Below are 20,963 nucleotides of genomic sequence, written 5' to 3'. Positions count from 1 at the left end.
TTAGACACGCCGTCTTCCGCGAGGGACGTTGAATACGGGGTGCCGTGTGGTGAGCTTTCATCGCAAGAACCCTCAGTTGGGCAAAAGCAATCCACAGACCGACCGCTGTGGCGTCGCTCATGATCTCAGTTGTCTCGCGACGTAAACCCGAATTATAAAAATACTATTACCTTCAATAAGGCGCCGACACCAGAGTTTGCCGTTTCATTTTCCTGTTCAATTACTCTACGATATTAGAGAGTTTGCGTAATTCGTACACTATAGACTTTGCGCACGTAAGGGATAGCGTTGATGTTTCTGCGCACGCCCATAACAGAAAGACCTCAAAGCGCAAAACGTCAAGACCACCTTCTCCAATCTTGCGCAAGAAGCGTGCTAAATTAAACGCAGAGAGCGATCCTAATAGGATGTGTTAAGGGCAACCTCCATGGAGCGAATTTTTGCAACGAAGTTCGCGCGGCAGACTGCCACGCGCGTTCCGCCGCCAGCTGTTCGCCGGCACCACCTCCATGGAGCGAAAAACCAGCGGACGGCGTCGGGAAGTCATGCTGTGATGTCACTGTTGCCAGGGTATAAGGTGAAAGCTTAGTGAAATCAATCGCTCGAAAAAGTGCATTTAATGTCACAAATTTTGCAACTAAATCCAACAACTGTCTGAAAAGATGCGCCCAGTAACGTACCGAAATGCATATTCACTACTGCGAAGGGAAAACATGTTTATTGGCAGACAATGCCTCACGTTCTAACGATGCAGTTGGCGAAACAGCGAGCAGACGACGCATCCAGTTGCAAGACGAGGATGATGATTCACGAGAGCAGACGACCACGTACAGGCGATCTGGCGTAGATTCGTAGCGGAAGAGCACTTTGATTGGTTCATCTGCAGTTGACGCTTCCGGAATCGCGGACGCTGGGCGAAAATATCTGGCATGGGCAGATCGGCGGCGGACGCTCACATTTTTGACGCCTCGCGCAGGGCGTCTGACGCTGAGCGAAGTTCGCAGCTTTTTCGCTGTACATTCGCTCCATGGAGGTTGCCCTTTATGCTGCGATGAACAGCACAAGATACACGGCCTAATGAGTCTCGTGCTCCGGCGTGCAGGGCACGCCGACAAAAAATACGCACGGAGCAACTGGAGAAGAGATAGCTGAATTGGACCCTGGCGGCGAAATCTGTAATGACGTAAATAGGGAAGACAACAGGCGGAAGTGAAACGACGGCATCTGCACACGACAGAATGCGACATTTTAATGGACGTTTTTTAACAATGGCCTATGCGCATGCGCATGACGTTGAGGCGCCGGAGACGGTGATCTGCGTCATCGCTAGATGGCGCACTATGGGGACGACAGAAGTGGGGACCAGTGGGGAGACCGCACGAATGGTGCGACCTTCTTGGCCCCACTCCGGACCGGTTTTGGTCCTTTGTGCTATCTACGTGGATTTGTTTCGAAACGCGCCGAGCATGGTTCGTTGTACGACGCGTATGTGAAAAAGGTCCATTGAATTTATCTCGTTTCCCGAGATGCCGTACATATTAAGACAACAGATAGAGAAGGGTTGATTCTTTTGATAGCTGCCCCTCGTTTCCCTTGTGAAGTGAATACGATGCATCACGTGGACGGTTGAACACAGCTGCTTTATGTACTATAGCCAATCCAATCACCATTGAGATTGTAGCTAACTTTGTGTCGTCATTATCAGGAGGGGTCCTTAAAGTCACGTTGAACATATATATATATATATATATATATATATGCTGGAAGAAAGGGGTCCGGGCGACCGCGAAATTAAATAGGTACTAACAAAATATGAGGCAGACAACGAAGATGTAGGAAGTAGAAAAAGGGGGAGTTATTTATTTACTAGTGGAAAATTAAGGGGGAAGTCAACGTTACGGCGGAAGCTCCGCCTTCGTCAGGACTGTCCTGACGAAGGCGGAGCTTCCGCCGTAACGTTGACTTCCCCCTTAACTTTCCACTAGTAAATAAATAACTCCCCCTTTTTCTACTTCCTACATCTTCGTTGTCTGCCTCATATTTTGTTAGTACCTCTCTCTCTCTCTCTCTCTATATATATATATATATATATATATATATATATGATCTTCTGGGTCACACGGGTGCCAGTACCGCAGGGCCGAACAGCTTCACATTGCGTTTACGGCGTTCGATCCGAAAGGACGTTCCGTTGCAACGTCAACGTTGACTGTCAGCAGACGTAACACGCAAGCGCTGTCAGTGTGTTCTTTTTCAGTGGAAACGATCTGTATTGACGCCGTTGATGGGTTTATTCTGTGTTAAGCTCGCTGTAGAAAGTAGAAGCCAGTAAGAACCGTAAGCCGATAACGGGATAATGAAGGCTGAAATCATTGCGCGATCATTCCACTTGAACCGCGGACGCGAAGACGCGTATAATGACACTCCTTACAACCCTCACGACTTTCTCGAAGAACGCAATTGACGGCCACACCAAATGCAGGACACACATGGTGGTGAACTTCACTTGCGGAAACTGTACTGTCCAAAGAGGAGATACCTCGCTCGGCAGAAACGCATAAATGCATGAACAACAAAACGACTGTGTACCAAAGAAATAAAACGTTTCGGGCGTGCTGCAATAAGGCTCCTTTTTTTTCTTTCTCGTTCGTACGAAGCCCGCGTGAACTCCCCGCCCGCCCGCGCGCGCGTATACCATCCCGGACGCTTCATTTACGGCCTCCGAAGTTAAACCCACACCCAGTTTTGACGTAGCGTCACGCTCGCTCGTTTTGGCTGCCTCGACCCTCGAAGGCGGGCTTTATGCATTGTGCTGGACGTGCTTGTGCGCGCCTCTGCTCTGACCCTAAACCACCCATCGTGACCCCGTGAATGCATCATCATCGGCCTACGGCTTTATTATTACGTGGCGCAGCAATGTCCTTGCATCGGCTTAATGATAAAAAAGCTCGGTGGCTATGTTTGCTTTGGTGGGAGGCTTACGGTGTCTCTTTTTTTTTCCCTTTTCCTTATTTTTTTGCTTGCTTTAATTCGAGATGAGGCACTGGCAGTTTGGCTACACACACAGGGACTATGAGCTTAAACGTTGGTTTGGCAGTGTGGGGTAGAGTTTGGGCCATAATGAGCATTGTTAAAAATGAAGGCAGTGAAGTTCGAATTCACGTCGTAGCTAATGGTGCTGAGTAGCCTTCAGCCGTTCAGTGTGAATGAATGAGTGCTCTTTGTAGAGAGAAAGAGGGAAACTTTGTAATATTCCCAACACAAGAACCTTCGTTTTATTCTTCTTCGCTTCCAGAGTTCCAACTAACCTCTTCTTCCGACCCGTCGGCACCCTACAAACGTCATCATTTCAACTTCCATCAATTCATCATTTCTTCAACAATCATTAAAGAGAGAAACAATGGTTCTCTTTTTCCGTTTACCTAATGTCGACATACTTCGGACTATACAAATGAAATTCGGACTCTACAAATGAAATGTAATCTCCAGGCATTGCTCGAACGCAAATACCCCAGACGTGCTCCTTTATTCTGCGTGTGAAACCCAGCATTTCTCCATCACAATACGTTGCGTGAGCTTCATTTTGTTAATTCCATCCCTCCCTTCGGGAATACGGGATAAATCGTATGTTAACAAAGAGAAATTTTTTGAGGAATGAAAAGTCGATTTTGCGCTTCTCTGGGAAACACGTAATGACTGTTTGCTAGGTCCTCGTCTTATGAACCTTATAATGAGCCTCGAAAGCGGAAAAGATGCACACATATAAAAGCGTCCACAGCGAAATATGATAATAATAAAAATGATAACGAAAGCAGCACGACCGTCATACGCGCTAGCAGAACACTATAGGTTTTCTCTTATTGCGTCGCTTTATAGCGCGCGCCCTAATTTTGAAACCTTGCAGGGAAATTTATACGTCGAAATGGGAAACAACAACAGCAGCAAAAAGAAAAACAAAACTATCAAGGAGCCCGCGCTGAGGGACTCACAAACGTAATATGAAAACAGTTAGGAGCAACTAACAACGTTCGCGTTACAGAGACATTTGCGACACAGATATATATATATATATATATATATATATATATATATATAACCAAACAAACAAAGATACAATAAAGCAGGTTTCCAGAACAAAGTAAACAGAAAAACCAGACAGGAATACAAAAAGCCAGAGCCGGAAGGACAATTTAGTTTAGGGAAATTTAGTTTAATTTCCTTCTCGGTCAGCATTTCTATCTAAATGAAATGAATGGATACAAGAAGAGAGTCTATGGCGTTGTTCGCTCCGCACAGTCACCCTTTAGGAGGAGCGCCAGCCGGGTTCGGCTTCGCGGCTTCAGCTTTCGAAGGTGACAGCGGTGGTGGCGGCGGAGGTGGTCGTAGTCCCGAACCTTTATGGTCGGCTTCTTGCAGTGGAAGTCCGGAGGGTTTCTTATCGGGGTGTGGTGCTTGTGCTGATTTCCCTTTGGAGTTATGTGATTCCGCTTTAGCTATTAACCTCGCTCTTTCCGCTACTCGCAGGTTGTAGAAGGTGATGAAGTGGTACATCATGAATAACTGTCAAAGGAGAATCCAGAGGTAACATTCTTTGAAGCCTACACGTTCCTTTAACCCGTGTGCTGCATGAAACGCCTAGGTATCCGATACGTGCACAAACATTCCGTTTTTGTTCCTTTAGTAAGAGCGAGAAAGCTGTGTGTCATGATGTCGAACTGGAAAACCGATACAGGTACAGTTCGGAGGTAAACCAGCTTTTCTTTGCGGTTTTATAGCAACCAGGCAACTCTCGAACCGCAAGCGGGCTGGCGTGTGGTACGCAAGCCAACTTTTTTTTTTTTTTTTTTTCAGTTAGCAGGGACGAGCCACAAATGCAAAATGGACAGTAAAATAGAGGCAAAAAGAGAGTTATGGCTTATGGGCTAAGTTTTGTGGCCGCCCTCTTGAAAGTGAATGAAATATTCGCTTTGTCCAGCTCTCGTGTGAGTGAACCCCCCACTGACTTAACGGAAACCCAGCAACGAGTTCATGGCCTCGATCACCATCGGTTAAAAATAACGTGTTTTAGTGCATCGTACGCTATCGTCTTTGCGTACGTAAGGGATAGCATTGGTGGATCTGCGCACGCGCAGTTTGCAGTTCCACCAACACTATCCCTTACGTACGCAAAGGCGATGGCGTACAATGCGCTAAAACTCTCTAGTGATACAAGATACCGCGTAACCTCAGTTCGTAATATCGTGCGGTCGTCCTCGCAAGATAGCTTTGCCACATTGTACGTCGTACTGCGGCAGAGCACGCTTTCCGGTGCTCTGTGCTGGACGATGCATCTAACGGTTGTGGAAAACAAGCCTTTTGTGCAGAGGTACAGAAAAAAAAAGAAAGAAAAAAGAAACACATCAATACGTAACTGTCAGAAACGTCAAATCCCACTCATGCTTCATGCAGCATGTCCCGAAAATTTCGTATAGCTGTCGCACGCAAACTTAAATTTAGTACAACAGACGTCATTCCTTTAGTTTGATGCAAACAAGAAGGCATACACCCGCTAGTGTACGCCCCCCATCCTACTTTGTACAGTGCTGGACAAAAGTTCACAGTACACGCTCCAGCACATTCCTTCCCCAGAGTGACACGCAAGCAGTGGATGGGACCGTACAGACTAGTGCCGACATGCACCTAGGTAACCCAGTCACAAGTTGTGTGCAAGTTCGTACGGCACCATCCGCTGCTAGCATGTCACTCTGAGGAAGGAGTGTGCTGGAGCGTGTTCCGTAAACTATTTTCTAGCATTATACATTCAGTAGAGTCAGTAGCTTTTGAAATAAACGAGGAAGACTAGCCAACATGTTGACCAAGATTTCGGTTACAGCTTCACGTTGATGTAAGCGCGAGCTACCGGCCGCTTAGGGCGTGCGCCTGCGTCAAGGGTAAAACCAGAAGCTAGGTTCAGTTACGGCGCGGAAGCGAAAGCGCTATATCATAAAATGCAAACGTAAGCTGATATACGGTGCCATGAAGCGTCGAAAGAAGGCGCGTGAGAGACGTTCTTTTTCGTTTCTTAGCTTCTGTCCCGTTGAGGGAAGCGCGACAGTGCCGTGAGGCCTCCGATTGGTTTTCCTGAAACGATCTGCCGCGATGATTGGACGAATCGTTTGACGAGGAGACCAATGAGAGCCAGCTCCGCACTGTCGGTGTTCTAGATAGGGAGAAGAAAGGCGTACGTTTTTTTCCTTTCGTTCATAAACCGCGAAGGTCGCAACGGACGAATTTCGCTCCTTTTGTGCTGTTGCCATGGTAACGGCATCTTTAGTGGCCCTTTAAAGCTCAGCTCCGCCGATTTTCGACTGCGACAGAATGGAGCCATGCTTGGGCTGTGCGTTCGTTTCCGCACAGGGAGCATACATGTGAAAAATTCACCCATTTCTTTGTAGTTTTTAAGAAAACAATTTTTTTAATTTCCCTGGCACGGCGGTCCTGTGGTCGGCAAACCCTGACCAATCCCGGCTTCGTCCTGGCTTAGCCGCGCTCGTGGCTTGGCTAACGCCAAATCGTCGATGCGATGGCGGAGATCTATGGGCGAAGGTGAATGTTTTGGGTGTGTTCCGTGATAATTGCTGTCGTTAATCGCCTCAAAGATAGTTTTGCCGGTCTTCTTTAACAAGCCTTACAGGATGGCCTCGTTGTGCAACGACGGCCGTTGTGATAGGACATTCTGTGCCCGCACTGTGCTTCATGCTACCAACAAGACCTAGCACCTAACGTGTGACGTACACTTACGCATTCTCAATAGCTTTGGCAGCGCACTATGCGCGGACTTGCTGCGCGTGCAGAAAGCACCACCAAAGCTATTGAGAACGAGAACGTGCTCGAAGACGAAGTATTCCTAAGAAACATGATAAAACGGTGCGGTGGTCCCCGATAGCTCGTGACAGCTATTTCAGCACGATACAGCGGCAATGACGGAGTGTAAACACAAACTGGTTGCCAGGCAGAGCTGGCTAGGTGTGGCTATCCAATCCGCGCAGTTCCAAGTATGACGTCACAAGTGGAACCGCCGCCCGGTAGTTTTTCTCAAATTTCTCACGAAGGAGTATGGAAATTTGGAAAGCAATGTGCGTTTATGAATGAAGTTGGGACCACGGTTCTGAATATCACAACGTCTTCATACTTTCGGAACAGCAGCGGAGCTGCACTTTAAGCCTATGTATTACTGACAGGACGCAATAACTGTTACGGAGACAAGTGTCGACATTTTAGTTTCACGCGCGTAATCATGTCTTAGTAACCTTACGTATTTCCGCTGCTCGGCAGTTCTCGGCAAAAGTTAGTCTGATGCAACCTACATGAAATCTACGTTTCCCTGTATGAGATGCGGTAGAGTTCTACTGTACCTTTATAAGGAGTTCGATCAGGGTGGAGACGGCGCTGCCTATGAAGTACTCTTTCTGCAAGTAATACATCGCACAATTTTAATCGTCTAATAGTACGAGTAGCGTTTCAAGTAACGTCCCTCCGAACAGTGCTTACATTCATCAGCTTAGCTCCCGATTCAGCGAGCGAAGTGAGGTCCTGAGAAGACGTGCACGGAAAACGTTATTTCTCTCGTCATTTGAAAGCGCAAGTATTCACCCTGATTGATCTTAAAGGAGCAGTGAAGTGACCTTTCATAAGTGTTTCGTTTTTAGTGGGGCCTGTTTCGCGAGAAGTAACATACGTGAGCTCTTACGAAGGAACGCCAACTGCGCCCGCGAGAGGCCTCTAGTCTGCACACCTTCTAGATACCCTCAACTCCCCCGAAGAGCGTGTAAGTGAGCGAGGGAAGTCGACGTCAATGCGAGATGCCACGCATGCGAGATGCCACAGGGGCCTGCTGACGTCACACCAGAAGATCGGGCCATGATATGGTGACTGCTTCGGGGCTTGCTCCGCGGGCGTTTTTGTAAGCGCAATGACGATACACCACTCCGGGAAGAAGTTGTAAGTGGTGGCTCCTCATAAACTGTTTAATGAATGAGACACGGTTCCGAGATACGTGAAATGTCACTTCTTGCTGCTCTAGTAGATCTTTGCATTATATCTAACGGAGCGTCCGACGAACTTACGAACGTGTTCTCTTCTGGAGGCGGAGACGTAGACGGCGTTGTGATCGCTGGAATCGTCGTCCTTGGGTCTTTCTTGGCGTGGAACAAATAACGAATAGAATGGTACGATCTAATTAATGCAGTAAGAGCTTCGAAAAAGCCCTATTTCTGCCTAAGTATATGCCATCCACCAATCTGTTCAGCCGTTCACACTGACGAGGTCGTGCAAACAGTCTCGGCGGACGAGGTAAAAATGAAAGGAAAAACCAGAGACAGAAGAAGACGTCGTTCCGTCTCGGGGTTACTTTTCGTCATGTTTCACTAGCTACGCTGCACGTTCAGTCTTATAAACGAGGTGAAAAATGTTGGTACCGGCTGGAATGTGTCTCCGTGTCTGTACCAGAATATGTAGAGGCTGACAGGGACGCCGCCGATCGCCGACAACAAATGCCAAACAATAAACACTCTCAGAGGCGCATGAGAATCCTGAAACTGAAAAACGTGCAGAATTAAAGGACCAGTGAAATATATTCCTCCACATTTTTTTTTTTTTTAGTTTTTGGCTACGGCGGGTAGCCTTCGAAACAGCGAGCGTTCTCGCTTGCGCGCGGGTCTGTCTTGTATATACTCCAGAAACCCCTCAACTCTTTCACAGAGCACATAAGACAATGAGTGAGGTTGACGTCATGACGACCTGAGGTTGACGCGGGAATCCCTGTGGGAGCGCACCAGACATGTGCCCGTTACTCCAAAAAAGTAATTGATTACCGTTACAGTTACTCTTCTAGCAAAAGTAATTGATTACCGTTACAAATTATTCGACTCAAAATGTAATTGAGTAACGAGTATACAAGTAACGCGTTACTCGGGTCGTTACTTTCAATTCATGCAAAAATTTCCGCCCCTGCGTGCTTCGAAAAAAGAAAAAAAAAGAGAGAGAACGCGACTCCCACGTGATCGGGACAGCTGAAATAGCAATAATATTTTGTTTTGCTTATTACAGTAGAATAGCCCAACAAAGACACAGAAAATTTGATACAGAGCATTGTTATTTTGAGCCAGACTACTTCAAAAGTAATTACTCGGTAATTGATTACTCGAAATTATAGAATTCATTACGAGTAATGCAGTTACACTTAACGCCTTACGTACAAGTCTGGAGCGCACGCTGTACAAGTAGGTCAGTTGTCTGCGCAGTTTCCCTCTCTCCCCTATTACCCATGGAGCGACCTCGTTGGTCCCAATCAAGGAGCAACAACTCAATGTGAGCGGCACGTGGTTCCTTTTGTGTACCCATGCCGTCAACACGTACTGGCGATTGCGAGAAAGAGGTCGAAATGTTTGATGCGGAAATTTGCAGGCCTGAGATCCCAGCAAATTTCTTGCACATTTTAGATTGTCCTCAGTGAGAAACAAAAAATTGAGTACTTTATCGTTGGTAAAAAAAAGAAAAAGAAAGTGAAAGAAAAAATGCCCACAAGGCACATTAGGATAAATTTGTGAGGACCGCGACATTGCAGTTGGCACCGCGTGAATATTCGCCGAGACAAAATAATTTACGGCCAAATTTTTATCCAGCAGTTGACAATATAGCATTTCACAGCACCCGTCATGCTTCTGTCCAGGCAACGACGCCCTTAACTTTACAATGCCACTATCACTGGGTCTCGTAAATTAAAATTAAAAGTAAATTAGAAAGTAACAATGGAAAACTTTTTAAAATCTAAAAAGAAAGAAAAGGAGAGTGAAAGCGAATTGAAAAGTAAATTTAAAAATTACCGCGTCCCGTGCGACACCCAGGTACTACATAGCTCCGCATGCGCCTTCGAATTTGGTCCTGCAAACGGAATCCTAACCCTTCGAGGCAGGTTTGACTTGTCACTCGTGTTCATGCTGGAACTGCATACATGCTCGAATAGCGCCGTAACGTACACGCTAAACTGTGGGCAAAAATAAAAGGAAAAATAAACAGTAAATAAAACTAAATTCTGTACTAGACGCACAGACATGTAATTCAGCCGTATAGATATAAGTCATAAGTCATGTTGCATATGCGCAATTGGGCGATGAGAACATTCGTTTTTATCATTACTATTTCGCCAAATCAGTGAAAAGTGATATTCCACGTCAGATAACAGGATAACAGGGCCACGGTTCGCTTACATTGTTCATACTGAAGAATAGTCCGATGTCGGCAAAGCAGTTGACAGACTCGAACGATGCCTTCAGAAAGATAAACACCAGGAGCACCACTAAAGAGGGCAGAAATGTTTAGAATACATTTGCTCGAAACATCCCACTTACCCCGTTGGCCGTATCTATCTTCTTCAGTAGGGTAGGCACTTATGACGATCAGCTCAACAATGCGAAATACACTGCACAGCTGAAAATAGTAAGAGAAGGTTCCAAATGGTCTCGAAAGGCGCCATAAAGACGTGCTTACAAGGAAGATTATGCAAACCAGCTTGGCCTTGCCAATACTTGCGAAAGCTGGGAGAAAACTTGGACTTAAGAAGGCGTATCTCGCAGTGTCGTAAGGGATATTAGCTTACCCATTGCTTTCGATGGCGAAGGAAGTTGATGCTTCAAGTAATTGGTTTTTAATTGATTGATTTAAGGAATTGGAATCGGTAAAGGACATATACATTTACCGAAGTGCCTTGAGGGGTTGTTTCCTCGGTCAAGAACAGAAGGTGGGCGCGTGGCACACAGCTGCTGCGACTTCCTCTTCTTCAGCCAGGAGTGCAGTGGCCGCTAACCAGGTGGTGGTGGTGATGGTGAAAGGGCTTGCCGTTGTCGGCCTCACGTATGTGGGCAACGTCACGACTGACGCCCTGGGGAAATGTGCGTCCTGGGCCGACTTCTAGGGGAACTGTGCCGACATATGTCTGAAAGCGTCTGAGGAAAACCCAGGAAAAACCCCAGACAGCACAGCCGGCACCGGGATTCGAACCCGGGTACCTCCCAGTCTCGACGTGACATGGCTAGCACGCTAACCACTGAGCCACGCGAGCTGGACGCTAACCACACACAGCTGTTTCTTCTTCTTCTTCTACCAATGAGATGATGGCCGTGAGCCACTAAGGGAGATTGGCCAGGACAAAAGGGGCGAAAGATGTTTGTCTATGTCTATGCAGTAATGATAGGGACTAAGGCCAGGTCAGATCCAAGTAACTTATGACATATATATGCTTCTTCTTCCCACGGAGAATGGGCAGCTGGAGACCAAGGTTGGAAAGCACTTCTTCTTCCTAACGCTTTATGGCCTCGATGTATAGCTCACCGATAGTATCCTATACAGTAATAATAATAATAATAGTAGTAGTAGCAGTATAGTTAGTATATAGGAGGCTATGGCTCACCATACTCGGATGACGGCAGGATGGTACGGAGGAAGGAGGAGGAGAAGAAGAAGGTCAAGACCATTTTACCTTGTCGTTATTAGGCAGGACCTAGGCGGGTACCCAACCTCTTGTGTCCACCTCTATGAGGCAGACAACGACGAGCTCTTTCATTAGCACCATCACCACCACCACCACCACCCCACACTCAGAACCACCGTGTGGACAAAAATTCGCCCACAGAGGCGCCCACTATGGCGATGTTCATGATCATAATCAAGTAGCGACTTAAAGGAGCACAGAGGGCCATTAAAAAAAAAAAAAAATTCAGATTAAGACATCTGATGAAAGTGTGTGTGTCATTATACCGAATGGCGCGAAAGGTTTTGATGTGTGCAATTTGTTTCCCAGAAAAAAAGAAAAAAAACTCACATGGCATGACTCCGTTATAACGAGGATGAGGAGGTATGATGCCACGTCACCGATGACGTTATAAGGAGAACTCGTTCTGGTTCGCCAGTCAGTTGGGGTGAGCCCCCCCGCCTTGTCCCTTTACCGCAGTAAACCAGTTTTTTCAGTTTTCCCGGAGAATAAGGGATAGAAGGAGCAGCCGACCGAGCCAGGAGAAAGGCTTTTTCAGAACCCCGAACAGCCGACTAGCAGACGACAGCGGAGTAGCAGACAGCATTTCTCTAGGCCAATCAGCGAGCGTTCTTCCTTATAGCGTCTGCGCGAGGTTCCATGCAGATCACAGGCTGGTACTGCTCTTCACCACCGTTGCGCACGGTCGCTTTTTGCGGCGTATTATAAATTCAATTTCTGCGATAATTATGACTGTGGTGTAAATTACTTCGCATAGTGCATCTTACTGGCCTACTTAACAGTTTTACAGGAAGAAAACTGGGTGTTAAAAATGGCTTCTGTGCTACTTTAAAGCCACGAATTATTAAGCCTCTTTCATTTCCCAGTGGCCACTATTTGATAAACAGTAATGTAATAAACGTTATTGGTCATACATTGACTCTGCAGATACACTAGGTAATTGCAATGACGCACCCCCTCACCATTACAAACGTTTTACGCCCCAATGTACTTATAATGAACGCGCTCCAACAATCTGTATTTCAGTATACCTTGAACGCCAGCGCTGATAACGTCACCTTACCGTGCCTACCGGAACCAATGACAAAGAGCATGCCTCACACAATCTTATCTGCTGATAGGGTGCCCAAGCAGCACAATGCACTGAAAGTCGAGTGCAATAGGGGTGGACGGTATGTGTCTTATCAATGTTCTTTAGTCTCACGAGTCTGTTCAAGGCCTTCCACCTACTCGTCCACCCCCATTGCACTCGACTTTCGGTACATTGTGCTGCTTGGGAATGTACTGAAAGTCGAGTGCAATAGGGGTGGACGGCATGTGTCTTATCAATGTTCTTTAGTTTCACGAGTCTCTTCAAGGCCTTCCCCCTACCCGTCCACCCCTATTGCACTCGACTTTCAGTACATTTTGCTGCTTGGGTGCGGTAGATGCGGAACCTGACGCGGGGTACCGGACTAGCGGTGACGGTCTACTGGCACTTTTGAGGGAGGCGAACAACGTGCTTTCAAATGGAAGCTTTAACCGAGGGGAGAGTCGGTATTTCTGGCTAGGACCTTCGAAAACAAGGCGGATAAAGCAGACGAAAGGGTTAAGTTGTATTCCAGTCTCACACATCTATCAGCGTAGCTTCTTACGCACAGGTGGCGCCATCTTCGAACGGCATCGCGTAGTGCTGCGACGACTGTGCTGCTGTCCTCTCTGGCGGGAAAATCAAAAATGCGTAACAGGAAATGGGACGCCGGCTAAGCATAATGAAGGGACCGTAAAAAGAAAAAAAATAAAGAAAATACATCTGGGCCTGCTTGCACGAACAATTGAAGATATTCTTCAGTGGCGTCCTGAGTAGCTTGGTGCGGCAAGTACATTGCAGAACGTTCGTTTCTGAGTGCGAACTTCTGCGAAGTGCGTTGGGTATAGGACTGTTGCAGTGAAGTTTGCACAGCGCCATTTCGGGCCCAAACGGCCGCGGATCACAACAGTAAGGAGTTCCATCAGCGGGTTTTGCATGGTGTGTTAAACGGCATGGTGCCAAGGAAGCTACAAAACCTGTAGGAAATCAACAGAAAAAGCGATGCTTCTTGAAAAGCACGAACAACTCGAAACCGTGTACTTGAAAGTGCCGCGTCGTCTGCTAAACTGGGGAGTGTTGCATGATTTGGGGCGCTGATGTTGCTGCTCACTCGCGCCACCTGGCCCAGAGCAACAGGCCCATAGGTTGACCAATAGCTCCTTATCGATGATGAAGAATTTGCTCGGAAAGTGCCCAGCCGTTAATCGACTACATTATTTTATTATTATGCTTGGGAAGTTTCATCGCTAGGGGTGATACTGTACCACCCCATTGTTGGTAGTCATGTTGGAAATGAAATAATGAGTCACCTCACAGCAAGGAGTCCTATACGATGTCCAAAAAGGTCAGAAGTGCTTTGAGGACAGAGCGTTGGTGGGCTGTATTAGGCCATGGACCGAGCAATTTTTTTGACGTTGTGAGAGGGCTGACTTCGAGACAGTGGAAGTGTGATTCTGAAAGGTTGTTAGTGTGAGCGATGGAGAAGTCGACGTGCTCGATATCGGTGGGTCCCAAAGCGTGGTCCACGGACTCCCGAGGGACTGGAGAGTGTTTCTGGGGGGTCCGCGGCAATGGAAGACAGCCCGCAGACCGTCTGGTGCAGCACCGCAGAGTGCGGGGGGCTTCATCGCTTCATCGTCGTTACGGTCGTTACAAGCTAACGAGTGGCGGGAAATTCAAAAAAAGCGGGCGGGAAATTTAAAAAGGTGGGCACGTGATAAAACACGTGCACGGCGCTCTTCGCGCAATACGTGAAGGCCGTGGTACACGTCACGCGCAATGTGTCGCGGGCCCACACTCATAAAAATGAATTTCATCTCATAGCACGCTCTTAGCCAACCATTATCTCGAATGATATCGTTATCTGCCCAGATTTGTTGAAAACACGGGGCGTACGCCTTTTCTGTGACAATTATGAACAGCATAAGTGTCACAGAAATGGCGTACACCCCCCCCCCCGTTTTCAACAAATCAGGGCAGATAACGATATCATTCGAGATAATGGTTGGCTAGGAGCGTGCTATGAGGTGAAGTTCATTTTTAAGAGTGCACCTTCTTGAATTTCCCGCTACTCGTTAGCTTGTAACGACCGTAACGACGATGAAGCGTTAAGATATAAGAGATATAAGAAATATATTGCTTCATTTCCTGCACGGCGGTGACTTGTTTCCTTTCTTCGCGTCCCTTATTTAATTATGTCAACATGAGTCGAACGGGGGGTCGTCAAATGGATTCTCAGTGGTTTTGGGGGTCCGACACAACGAGAAGTTTGGGAAACGCTACTCTAAATCTTCCATATCACCGCAATGCCGACATCTGGGAGAGTCCACTTGTCTCAGGCGGTGTAATGCCACTGAGCTGTAAATCGACACATATTTCGTTCACTGGTTACTGAAAGCTGTCGGAGAAGAGCTCCATTTTTTAGAATCATATCGGTGGTTTAGAAGTAACGTCTTTCGGATCGTTTACGTGGCGGACACGTACGAAATTTCGAGTAACGTCTTGGCGTTCCAGATTTGGCACTGGGTTAAATTACTCAAATATAATGGATTTAGTTTAAACTTCAATGAATCGATTAAATGAGGAGCCCCCAAACCAAATTCTGCACCCGAAACACTCGTGGCCCTGTTCAACGGCGAGATGCGCCCCCCCCCCCCCCCAAACTTTTCTCTTGGTGTTGTATATGTTTAGCACTTCTCAGCCGTACGCAAAATTTACATATTGCGCGTTTGTCTTCCTTTTTGTGATTCATAATTAAACGTAGCGTATACAGTCAAACTCCTTTATAGCGAACACCTTTTTAACAAAAATACCACTACGACGAATTTTTTTTACAGTCCCGTTGGGGGGGGGATATATATTTATTGAAAGGAAAGGTCTGAGGTCGGCATGCTATTCCATTAAAAAAAACGAAAAGAAAACGAAGAATAAATAGAAAGAAAGGGAAGAAGAGGGAAAAGGTGAGACTCCATAAAAAAGGAAGAAAAACAAAAACGAAAAGGAAAGAAAGAAAGGTACAGTAATAATAATAGTAGTAGTAGTAGTATCGTCAGTATATAGGAGGCTATGGGCCTATGGCTCACCTTACTCGGATAACGGCGGTGAAAAGGGTCCAATAATGGACATCCTTTTTAACGAAAATACCTTTACTGCGATTTTTTTTCGCTGTCCCCTGAGTTTCGTTGTAAAGGAGTTTGACTGCAATAGAGCCGACGTTAAGTTACGTCATCATCGCCTTTTCTTTTCTTTTTTTTACCAACCAACTGACCTCGTCCCTCCATGGAATCCAACACCAATTTTTCGTAGCCGGAGTCCCTATATTTTCTTGTAAATGGGAGTCTGCTTCATAAGAAAGTGTCGTCTGCGTGGCTTCTTCTTCTTCTTCTTCTTCTACCAATGATATAATGGCCGTGAGCCACTAAGGGAGATTGGCCAGGACAAAAGGGGCGTGAGGTGTTTGTTTATGTCTGTGCAGTAATGATGGGAGCTAAGGCCAAGTCGGATCCAAGTATCTTATGACATATATGACATGTGATGACTCGAGCGAGCTCCGCGGGATTTCTTCTTCTTCTTCTTCTTCTTCTTCGTCGGGATTTCAGCCACTCCGACATCGTGGCACGTGCTGAGAACGCACGACGCTTGCACTCCAAATCCCGGGGTGGGTTTCGTGAGAAAGCGGACCATACAGCGTCAGCACCGTCTGTCGTGTCACTTCAGGAACAAACGAGTCCTGCCATGCACATCTCCTATCTCTTTCTCAGCGTGGTCGCGGTTCCTGCGTTTCTCACTGGTCGGAGCGCTGCTCACAGTGGCGGCTCTCCGGAGGCAGCGTGCAGAGGCATGGACCCCAAGCATAATGTAGACTTTCAGGACAACTTCCATCCGTACAGGGTAAATAACAGTATGCAATATCGAAGTGTACTCAATACGAATCTTTCGTGTTTCTTTCATTCTCTTATCTTGCTGCGTTCAACACTCTTAAAAACGAGCTTCTCCGCATAGCACGCTCCCAGCCAACCATCATCTCGAATGATATCGTTATCTGCCCTGATTTGTTGAAAACAGGGGGCGTACGCCTTTTTTGTGACACTTATGCTGTTCATAATTGTCACAAAAAAGGCGTACGCCCCCCGTTTTCAACAAATCACAGGCGAGAACGATATCATTCGAGATGATGGTTGGCTGGGAGCGTGCTATGCGGTGAAGTTTATTTTTAAGAGTGAATGACTTTCGTTCACTGACGAATTTAGAATTTCGAAGTGTAAGTAGGGCTCGAAATTTTTAGGCACCCGGACGCTGTCTAGTTATTCCGTGGTACATTACCCTCTCTGCGGCTGTTCCTGAAAGTCCAGTGCCATATCTCATAAAGGCGGCAGTCGTGATTTACGTTGCCATATTTATTTTGCTGTACGCATACTTCTCGTGATTTGTTGGTTTCTGAGTTGAGAGGGTCCTTTTCACGACGCGCTCCGAAGCTAGCTTTCAGACTGTCACTGTACCAGTGGCTCGGCCAGGTTTGGGAGACATAGCATGGGCACCTATGTACTTACAGAAGATGCACTCTTAAAAATGAACTTCACCGCATAGCAGGTTCCTAGCCAACCATCACCTCGAAAGATATCGTTATCTGCCCTGATTTGTTGAAAACGGGAGGCGTACGCCTTTTCTGTGACAATTATCGGCTGTTCATAATTATCACAGAAAAGGCGTACGCCTCCCGTTTTCAACTACTCAGGGCAGATAATGATATAATTCGAGATGATGGTTGGCTAGGAGCCTGCTATGCGGTGAAGTTAATTTTTAAGAGTGGTGAATAACAGCGTTTTCGAATATACAGGGTGTTACCGTATAAAAGTCTACCCGCGTCGGCATGCCGTGCTCGCCAATTACTCAATGCAGGCGGTACAATGTGTTGTCTTCGTATAAACCTCATAAGGACATTCATCCATGGCAAATATCGAAGTGATTGAGCACCGTTATGCAAAGTTATAGCGCAAAACGTGAGGTTCCCGTAGGCAAAACAGCCAAGATGGCGCCTCTCAGTAAGCAGACGACATCCCTTTGGGGTGTCTTCTGCTGAGTACGTCGGCATTTTTCGTACCTCATGTTGCTTACTTCTGAGCAAAATACGACAGTTACACGAAAGCGAAATGAAAACTGCAGTTCCATCCGGCTGGCAGGATATGCGACACGTCGTCGTCTGGGGAGCAGCATGGCAAGTGCTCTTCTCAACGCCGCCATCTTGATTGTTTTGACTACGGGAATTTCACGTTTTGAGTTATAACTTCGTGTTGCGGCGCTTAATCACTTCGAAATTCACCAAGATTAAATGTCCTTATGAGCTTTATATGAAGATCGCACAATGTGCCACCTGCATTGAGTAATTGGCGAGTACGGCATGGCGGCACGGGTAGACTTTTATAGGGTAACACCCTGTACTACAGGGTTAGTCCAGCAAACGTTACACCTTTCGATCGCATCATGAAAATAGAAGACAGCTGGGTTTAGACAAACCAAAACTTTGCACGAGATCGGCAACCATTTGTCAGCAATTTTGTTGCTTTTTTTTTTTTCGAGTTATGGTTCTGTAGACGAAAAATTAAAAACCAAGCAAAATCTCACTACATGCATTTTCTATGGCTCATCTCATTCAAAAGTCGCGTTTTTGTCCTGCGTGCTCCTCATTTCAGTTTTATCACACGCAGGTGGCGCCAACATCAAAAGAAGAGAGATCCGTTTGTAGGGCTCTCTAGTTCACCATAAGGGCTCTGAAAGAGAAGGATGAGTGCATAATGTCAGCGCATGAGCACTTTGTAGGCAGCGCCGCGTGTGTGAGGTGATGTAAATATGAAGCAGACACGAGAAAAAATGGTGGTGTTTGTGCGAGATAGGTCATTGAAAATGCATGGGGTGAGATTTTGCTTGTTGTTAATCTCCTTTCTATACGAGAAAATTGCTCGCAAAAAATTCCAATGAAACTTCAGACAAATGGCTATCAGTCTGCAAAGTTTGGGGAGGCCTACACCCAGTCTTCTATTTTTACGATGCGATTCAAATGCGTAACGCTTGCTAGACTAACCTAACCCTGTGACACACGCATTTTTTTAAAGTAACAACGCGTAATGTCACAAAACGGCACTTGTACGAACACCCTTCGAAATATTTGTGGCGAATGGACCGAAATGAGCAAGCTAAATACGTAAATAACATAGCAGCGCAAGCTATGCCCAATCCGCAAGCTGTGCGAACATCTCCTAGACAGTCTAGTGCTGACACTGCCTAGGGCGGGGTCTGGGGAAAGGGGGGGGGGCGGAACCTAAGATAACTTGTCCTGGCCTAACCTTACCTAAACCGGCTGCAACCGCCGCCATCTCAGCGTCCCCTGGAGCAGTTGCATTGCTATAGCACACTTGACCTAGTCCATGGCCCGCGGGCCTTTCACCACCAAGGAGAAGGAGGCTACACTCGTAAAAAAAAAAAAAAAAAAAAAACAAAGAAAGAAAAAAAGAAGAAAAAAAAAACAGGAATCAAACCAACGATTTTCAGGCATTGTTTTCAGCCTAACCCGGCCTGGTGCGATTGTATCTCATTACGGCCGATGTCTCGGCCGTACACTCTTAAAAATGAACTTCACCGCATAGCATGCTCTTAGCCAACCATCATCTCAAATGATATCGTTATCTGCCCCGATTTGTTGAAAACGGGGGGCGTACGCCTTTTTTGTGACAATTATGAACAGCATAAGTGTCACAGAAAAGGCGTACGCCCCCCGTTTTCAACAAATCGGGACAGATAACGATATCATTGGAGTTCAGGGTTGGCTAGGAGCGTGCTATGTGGTGAAGTTCATTTTTAAGAGTGTAAGGCGAGCCGTGGGGGCACACCGCCTCGAATACACTTTGGGAAGCATAAAATACAGCGGTTTCTAATATGGTGGATGCTTCCTTTTTTTTGGCCGTGATGAAACATCTTCGACCGAAATAAGACTACCTTCGGCCATAATGGGATCTTGGCCGTAAGGAGACACTTGGTGGATTAAATGATCTCCGGCCGTAATGAGATGTTACCTCTGCTGCTGCCCCTGTCAATGTTACGCAGAATTTTATCATGTAAGCACTTCTTACGACTCATGAACCTCACCAAGTTACAGACAAAGCAACCTGATCATCGCGTGCACTTTGATAAACTATCACCGTGACTACTGTGGGGGTTAAGAAGTCAAGCAGTGACATTCTAAAAGACTGAACAGTTATGCACAATTGTCGTCGTATTAATTTTTGCGAGTGATATTAAAGTAGCAAACCCGAGGCTACGCACTGTCTATAATGTCAGGCAGCTCTTTCTCTCTGCCCGCGACACGATTTGAGCTTGATGCCCCTCTGCCCCCTTTAGAGGGTAGAACAACAACAAAAGAGGATAACGATGTACAGGGTGTATGCTATAAAAGGTCAGTCACATTTTCGTGCAAGAAGTGATACCTCCTTGATGCTATACCTCTATCACGAAAAGACTTCCTCCGCCTCAAAGTGAACAATTTATGCTAGAGGAACCTACGAAACAATTGTGGTTACCTAGCACTGTGTAACAAAATAAATATGACTCTGCAAACGTTCACCTCCATCCATCGGTATTGCGCATAGGAAACACATGAAGACGAAAGTTTCCGTGGCCGTGTTTATTTTATTACGCAGTGAATGGTAACCACAATTTTTTCCTATGTTTCTCTGGCATAAGTGATTCACTGTATAGCAGCACAAGTCCGTCTCTCAAATAGATATAGTGTCACGCGCGAAAATGTCACTGACCTTTTATAGCATACACCCTGTATTTCCAGTTTACAGCCGAGCGCACGGACCGCGACTTTCTGATCCACCTGTGGTGCCAGAACTACACCAAAGCGTTCTACAAGGGTTTCCTGTTTCGCGCAATCCAAAAGAAGGGACGTACGGAGTCCTATTTTAACGGACACTTCATCCGAGACACGAGATCTCCGGACGTCCGATTTGTTCGATGTGACGATACTCCCGACGTAAGTGTGGTTGGTCGATCAGCGTCGAGGGGCGTTCCCTGATGTGGTCCGTTACTTTGTGTGCCCACAGAGCGCTGTCACTCACATAGACAGCAGCCGGAAGAATGAAACGTACGTGAGATGGGTGCCTCACGAACGTCCTTTCCACCCCGTGGTGGTTGTATTCAGGTGAGTCGGCTTGCTCCTTTTAAACGAGCACACATCTCAATCAGCGCACAAGTGTTTCTAGCTCCTTGCTCTTAGTAGCAAGCACACTCTTAGAAATGAACTTGACCGCATGGCACTCTCCTGACCAACCGTCATCTCCAATGATATCGTTATCTGCCCTGCTTTGTTTA

General features: G+C 46.5%; 2 protein-coding genes across 6 annotated transcripts in view; one reads left to right on the top strand and one right to left on the bottom strand.

The window, feature by feature from the left end:
• Positions 1-20,963, top strand: part of LOC135393833 (uncharacterized) — a 366,589-nt gene that overhangs the window by 343,709 nt on the left and 1,917 nt on the right. For all 5 annotated transcript variants that reach the window (XM_064624137.1, XM_064624136.1, XM_064624139.1 and 2 more), the window contains 2 exons: positions 20,431-20,625; positions 20,696-20,793. In XM_064624137.1, the coding sequence (XP_064480207.1) occupies positions 20,431-20,625; positions 20,696-20,793 (293 nt within the window). The remainder of the gene's footprint in view (positions 1-20,430; positions 20,626-20,695; positions 20,794-20,963) is intronic.
• LOC135393835 (uncharacterized) lies at positions 4,198-10,800 on the bottom strand. Its single transcript, XM_064624141.1, has 10 exons — positions 10,736-10,800; positions 10,637-10,667; positions 10,528-10,574; positions 10,389-10,467; positions 10,248-10,336; positions 8,457-8,576; positions 8,106-8,177; positions 7,531-7,572; positions 7,395-7,448; positions 4,198-4,560 (listed from the first exon to the last, which is right to left on the bottom strand). Exons 2-10 carry the CDS (start codon positions 10,638-10,640, stop codon positions 4,297-4,299), a joined length of 771 nt encoding a protein of 256 aa, XP_064480211.1. The 5' UTR covers positions 10,641-10,667; positions 10,736-10,800; the 3' UTR covers positions 4,198-4,296.

Source organism: Ornithodoros turicata, chromosome 5, assembly GCF_037126465.1.
Source record: "Ornithodoros turicata isolate Travis chromosome 5, ASM3712646v1, whole genome shotgun sequence".
Taxonomy (NCBI): domain Eukaryota; kingdom Metazoa; phylum Arthropoda; class Arachnida; order Ixodida; family Argasidae; genus Ornithodoros; species Ornithodoros turicata.
The sequence above is the reverse complement of the archived record's forward strand: the minus strand, read 5'-3'. Positions and strand labels throughout refer to the sequence as shown.